Below are 6,783 nucleotides of genomic sequence, written 5' to 3'. Positions count from 1 at the left end.
TTAATTAATACAACTCTCTATTTCAAAAAAAGAAGGGGTCCATTGGAAGGTACACAAACCATATGCACCCACATATCCTTCCCACAACTTTGGAGCATCCTTCCATTGTTGCATTGGCAGTTTGGTAGAGCCCAAGCGGCAGTATCGCTGGTATCCATAGTAGTACCACTTAGGCGGTATTTCCGCTGGTCAGTACCGTGGCTACTTCCGCTTGGGGTTTAGCCTTCGGTTGCTCCATCAGCATTTCGCGTTAATACCGCTTATTACCCATGGTAGTACATGGGGTACTACCGCTAGATAGTATTGCGGCTACTTCCGCTTGGTGTTGAGTCTTCTTTATGCCCTCTAACAATTCGCGATAGTACCCCTCGCACTAATGATAGTACCGCTTCGTGCGGTACTTCCTCTCTGGTGCGGTGCTGGCTACCGCTGGTTCCTTTGTTACCCTACGGCAATTAGCGGTAGAACCGCTCTGGCGGAACTACCATACTACCATGCTAAGCGGAGGTACTGCTCCCCCGAGTGGTAGTACCGCTTGAGCACGATCAGTGCACATAACGGTTGGATTTGAACCCCCCCCCCCCACACACACACACTCTATAAAAGAGGGTCTTCTTCCCCAAGAAGAACCACCTCTTTCCCCACTGCTCCATTGTTGCCCCGTAGCTCAAAGACGCCCGTTCTCCCTCCCTACCCATCAAAACTTGTTGATGCTCTAAGGTTTGGAGGAGAAGGCCTCAATCTACACTTCCACCAAGAGAAATTTAATTCTCCTCACAACCCCTTGCGGATCTTGTTATTATTGGGTGTTTGGACACCCTAGACGGAAGAGCTCACCTCAGAGCCCCATTCCATTGTGGTGAAGCTTCGTGGTGGTGTTGGGAGCCTTCAATTAAGTTGTGGAGAGAGCCCCGACCTTGTGTGTAAAGGTTTGATCGTCGCCTTCAAGCGCACCACTAGTGGAATCGCAGCATCTTGCATTGTGGAAGGGCGTGAGGAAAATACGGTGTCCCTGGTGGCTTCTTGGGGAGCACTGTGCCTCCACACCGCTCCAACAGAGACGTACCTCCCCCAAAAAGAGAACTTCGGTAATACATCTTCGTCTCCATCGACTCCACTTGTGGTGATATCTTACCTTTACTTTGTGCAAGCTTATTGTGTATTTCTATCTTGTGCTTGCACTTGTTATTGTTGAGCTCGTCATATAGGTTGTCCACCTAGTTGCATATCTAGACAACTTAATTTCCCGTTGAGCCTAATTTGGTAAAAGAAGTTAAAAACATTGTTAGTCGCCTATTCACCCCCCCCCCCTCTAGTCGATCATATCGATCCTTTTAGTAAGCAAACATCGCTTCTTGTATGCAATCAAATAACGTGCAGTAGTATGAACCCAGCCAATGCAGACAACCAAATACAAGGCCTAGAATGGGAGCTGCGATGCACGAAATCAGTTTGCAAGCAACCAAACAACGTGCAGATGCTAGTTTTTTTGCCTGCATTTACTCAACCAGACCCAACTGGAACAAATATGCAAACTGCCAAATAATGAGTGCGCGCATATGTCTCCCTTATAGCAAGATGTAGGTTGCGTTCGCGTCATGCCACTGCCTCGGTTTTTTTCTTCCGTTGCTTCACCCCTTTCTAAACTTCCAATTATTCTAAATACATATATTACAAAAAACACTTTACATAAAAGCATTTTATAAAAAGGTTAACCAAGCATTTGAAAAATGTTAAATATGTATAGAGGAAATGTTTCTCATGTATATGAAAATGCATACAAACAATATACAATGTGTACGAAAATGTTGATCACGTAGTTTTTTAATCAAGCATTTGAAAAAAATGTTAATTAAGCATTTCAAATATGTTAAATGTGTATAGATTTTTTTGTCATGTATACGGAAAATATATACAAAACAAAAACAATGTGTATGAAATAATGTTGATCATGTGTTTAAAAATGTTACATTTGTATAAGAAAATGATTCTCTTGTATATGAGAAATTTATAAAACATATACAATGTGTATGAAAAATGTTGATCACATATTTACAAAATCTATACCAAAGGTATACAATGTGTATGAAAAATGTTGACCGCGCATTTAAAAATGGTTAGTCAAGCATTTGAAAAAATGTTAATCAAGAATTTGAAAACTGTAATCAAGTATTTTAACAAATTTAGTTGTGTATATAAAAAATGTTTGTCATGTATATGAAAAATATATAGAAAACAAATACAGTGTGTATAAAAATGTTGGCCATTTGCTAAAAAAATGTTAAATGTGTATAAAAAATGTTCCCGGAGTATGGAAAAAATTTAAATTGTGTGAGAAAAAATGTTTATTGCCATTAAAAAAATGTTCACCGTGTATTTAAAAATGTTAACCATGTATTCAAAAAATGTTAATCTTATATTTACAAAATGTTGAATGCATATATAAAAATGTATTACATATATACCACAAATTTATAATGTATATGAAAAATATTAGTTTTCAAAAAATATTAATCATATATTTTAATAATTTCAATCGTGTGTATAAAATATGTTTCTAATGTATACAAAAAATGCAGAATGTGTACTAAAAAATGTTGGCATGTGTTAAAAACCCTGACGAAAGTAAAAAACAAAGAAACCCAAAATAAGAAAAATGAAAACTGAAGAAAACCAATGCAAAAGAATTAAAGTAATGAAAACCAAGAAAAAAAGAGAGAAAACATAGAAAGCCGATGAAAACTAAGAAAGAAAGAAAACCGAAGATAAACAGGAAAGGAAAAAATACAAATGAAAATAGAGAAAGAATAAAAACCAAAAAGAAAATAAAAAACCAGTTAAAACCAGGAATAAAACAAAAATAAAAAACAAAGAAAATAAAAAAAACTTTGAAGAAACAAAATAACCAAAAGAAAATGCAAATAGAAATGAAAAAGAAAACAAACAGGCAAAGAAAACCAATGAAAAAACAAAAAGAAACCAAAAGAAAGAACAAAAAGGAAAACCAAAAAGAAAGAAACTATGCAAAACAGTGAAAAACAACGCCCATACGGAGTCCACCCAGTACTTTAGCGATTTGAGGAAGCTTCAGGCGAGGCCATGTTACATTTCTCGGTAAGCGAGATATAACCATGACGCAAAAACAATCCAGGCAACCAAATAAGTACATAGGCTACGGACCTCCTCTGTGCTATCACACACTTGCCAAATTGCTTATATTTTTCCTCCCAAACACCATCGCCACACTCTTCCACGTCGTGACCCTGTAAACCCTATATGTGCATCCTCCTATACTCCTAGTGCCTGTTCGGAAGCTCTCTAGTCTCGAAACTCTGTTCCGCGTGTGGAGCTCGGTTTGAGCCAATCCCTGCAATTGTGTTGCTGCTCCCTTCGCTCCGGGAGCTGCAGTTGTGGAGCGGAGAGGATCTGAATAGGGCCTTATTCTATTGTAATGGACTACTCCTGGTTTTTGCTTCCCCCTCATCGATTGCAACTTTTGTTTTTTAGTTTTTTTAAGAAATACTTTTGTTTTTTGATAGATTTTTTTTAGCATCTGTTTTTTGATAGATGATCTCGATTGCAATTTGCTTTCTCTAAATTATGTCTCAGGCACGTGGGCGGGGCTGGGATGGCCCAACGTTCCGAGGCCCAGCTGGTAGCACTCTTTACCGTCGAGGAGCAGGCAAAATCGTCAATCCTGGGCGCTGTCTGTCATCTTCGTCTCCGGCGTTTCTCAAAAAATAAAATAAAAAAATTCTTCGTCTCCGGCGAGCAAATCGGCGACTAAGAAGGGGCAGGATGGGCTACCTATGGCGGGTGCGGCTCTCGTCGTTCGCGGCCGGTGCATCGACGGCTTCAGCGGTGGGGTTCTTGCTCCTTTACAAAGACCACCTCCTGGCCCGCGCCGCCATCGCCCGACAGGTGAGCCCCCGCACCCGCACCCGCACCCGCATCGCCTTTTAGCCGGCTCCTTTTGCGATTATATCGACTGATCTAGTTAATCAACATAATTTGTTTTGCGCAAATCGGTAAAGCGTCCGATTTGATGTAGCCATTTCTTTACGGTTAGATATAGACAATTTTGCCGGCTCCCTATAATCTCTGATGTATCGTGATCTTGTCTGGATGCGATGTTGCTGGTTAATCAAATTATCTGGTGTTAAATTCTTTCGCCTCGTTGTATCAGAACTCCATTTCCTAATTGAAATCACTGAACGAATAACGGTCTCATGGAGGTAGATGCGAATCGAGGATGATTTGTTATAGCCCGCGGAAAATTACTCTTAATAAAACTACTGTGATTGTTATGGAAAGGATGGTGTAGTGTAACTCCATTCTTGCTTCTGATTTACCTGGGTGCTTCTGATTTATGTTCTCAGCTAGGAATTTTTATGTACTGATGACTTTGCATATACTCCCCCCGTTCACAAATATAAGATGTTCTAACTTTTTTTCTGAATTGGATGTATACAGACACGTTTTAGTGTGTTTGTTCACTCATTTCAATCCGTATGTAGTCCATATTGAAATATCCAAAACATCTTATATTTGTGAACGGAGGGAGTATTTGTCACGTATTTGTAAGGTAATCCCAAAAGATGAGAAGAGTCAGTTTTAGACTTCAGTTTCTCCATGTCATCTGGTAGACTAGTATCGAGAATAAAATAACTCGTACAATAGGGTGCGTCTGAAGCTGATTGTATACAAAGAGTTTGCATTAAATGTGATGGCGTGAAAAGACAATAAGGCCGACTCTTAAGATTTTATTGACTAAGAGCATCTCCAACAACAACAACAACAACAACAACAACAACAACAAAGCCTTTAGTCCCAAACAAGTTGGGGTACGCTTAAGAGCATCTCCAACAGATGCCCAAAAATTCCGTGCCCTAAAAATGGTTTTAGGTGACGAATTAGAAGGTTTTGGGGCACCATAAAAGGTTTTGCTTTTCCAGCAGCCCTAAAACTGGTGCCCTAAATTTTGAGAGCCACATGGAACATGACAATCCGACGGCGTGGATGCCTGGAGGCAGATCCGATGGCGGGGTAGCATGGGGACGGCAGCGGTAACTCGGGGACAGCGGCGCGGTGCTCGGGGATGGCGGCGTGGTGCTTGGGGACGACGATGGGAGCTTGGGGTGGGCGGCGGGGTCAGATCCGATGGTGTGGAGCGCAGTCAGATGGCCGAAATTGGGCGGAACAGGTCGACGGTGGCGGTCGTGGGGGTCGCGGTGGTGGTGGAGGCGGCTGGCATGGAGATGGGGGTGAGGCGGCGCGGCAAGGGTGAATGTTCGCTTCGGGTGGTTGGGTTCTCTCCACATCGTTTTTTTTTTGCTTGTAGGGCAGCAGCTTATACTTGCATCACTTGTAGCAAAATTTTGGGCATGATGTAAATTTTTTGGGGGCATCATATAGTAGGGCATCTGTTGGAGGCGTTTTTTTGGCTCCAAATGCCCCAAACGGCAGTTTTATGGGCATGGTTACTATTTTAGGGCATATGTTGTAGATGCTCTAAGAGTGGTTCTATTCTCTCTCATCCAAACCAGCAATTGTCCATCTGGCAGGATGAAGATTCAGCTGATGTCATAACCTATTTGTCGTGTCTAATTTGTTAAAAAAATACAAATGATAGTGACTGGGTGTAAACTATTTATCACCCATTCATCGTGTGGGAGATAGCATGCCAGTCTCGGTATGGTTTGCAGGTTTAGTGGTGATTGTGGTACTTGATATCATGTATTAGACCATTGAACTAGCTGCTAAGGGTAATGAGGCTTTCTTCACAACTTCACATCCATTATACCCTGATGCATTTTGTTAGTTTGCCAACTTATTGTATGGGATGCAATGAACTACCAACAAGCTCTTCTCAAAGAGGTTCAATGGAAAGAGGCTCCTGTGGTTTGAGTAATTGCAGCCGAACCTGGATATATTGTGCGCCCTTACTTTTCCAACCGGGATTGACATTCAAATAAGTAAATTGATCATGTCATTCATGATTTGTAAACTTTCTTCTCTTATGGGGTAGTTTTGATCCTTGTGATGTTTCTGCTTTTTTTGCGAATTTAGATGTTGCAACTATGTGATGAATTAGCTATTATACCTATCTTGTGGTTTGTGATAATGGAAAATTGAGCATTATGATATAGTACCCTGCCCATGAGACAGGACATCTTAAAATTTATGAAGTTGAAAGGCAGCACACCTTGCTACCTTGGCATGCATCTGAATATTTGCTAAGTTTTGATGTGCTTACTTCCAGGTGGAGGATGTCAAAAGAATTTCTGAAAAGCACTATGAAGCACTGAATCATCAGATCTCAGCTCTGGAAAACAGAAAAGAATCAGGAACTAATAAAGAGGCATCAGATTAATTATGCACGTTGGTTGTGTACAATGGTTAAACAACTGCCAATGTAATTTGTGGTTGCTGCATGCGTATTACTGCAGCATTTAAGCTGTAGTACCATTTTGTTGTTCAAATTGCTATGAATCCTCATTGTCATCTTCATGGCTTTGTGAGATGGACAGAGACCAATAAGAAACAATTTTGTCGTTAATGAGTCAGCCTATCTCATTGTTATGTTTGTGATCTGTCTTCCATCAATATGTTCGCAATCGATATAGCAAGTTTATATACACAATTACTAGTCTGTGTGTTGAGCATTTTATCAGCTTTCCTGTGAATTTTATACAATATATTACCTTTGCATTTTGTAATGTTAAAAAAAAATCTCAATCTGATATATGAACTTCTTGTGCAAATGTTTATTTGATCTGACAG

The 6,783-nt window shown here is 40.4% G+C and overlaps 1 protein-coding gene across 1 annotated transcript; it reads left to right on the top strand.

Annotated features, from left to right (window-relative positions):
- Positions 1-3,613: 3,613 nt before the first annotated feature.
- On the top strand, positions 3,614-6,559 carry LOC123078480 (uncharacterized). Its single transcript, XM_044501006.1, has 2 exons — positions 3,614-3,921; positions 6,263-6,559. Exons 1-2 carry the CDS (start codon positions 3,799-3,801, stop codon positions 6,371-6,373), a joined length of 234 nt encoding a protein of 77 aa, XP_044356941.1. The 5' UTR covers positions 3,614-3,798; the 3' UTR covers positions 6,374-6,559.
- The last annotated feature ends 224 nt before the right edge of the window (positions 6,560-6,783 follow it).

The sequence above is a fragment of the Triticum aestivum genome, chromosome 3D (assembly GCF_018294505.1).
Source record: "Triticum aestivum cultivar Chinese Spring chromosome 3D, IWGSC CS RefSeq v2.1, whole genome shotgun sequence".
NCBI lineage: Eukaryota > Viridiplantae > Streptophyta > Magnoliopsida > Poales > Poaceae > Triticum > Triticum aestivum.
The sequence above is the reverse complement of the archived record's forward strand: the minus strand, read 5'-3'. Positions and strand labels throughout refer to the sequence as shown.

Excerpts from the sequence above, each read along its gene's own strand:
- LOC123078480 (XM_044501006.1), top strand. The coding sequence starts at position 3,799 with ATGGGCTACCTATGGCGGGTGCGGCTCTCGTCGTTCGCGGCCGGTGCA. Across the intron at positions 3,922-6,262 it reads GCGCCGCCATCGCCCGACAG|GTGGAGGATGTCAAAAGAAT; the intron begins GTGAGCCCCCGC and ends GCTTACTTCCAG.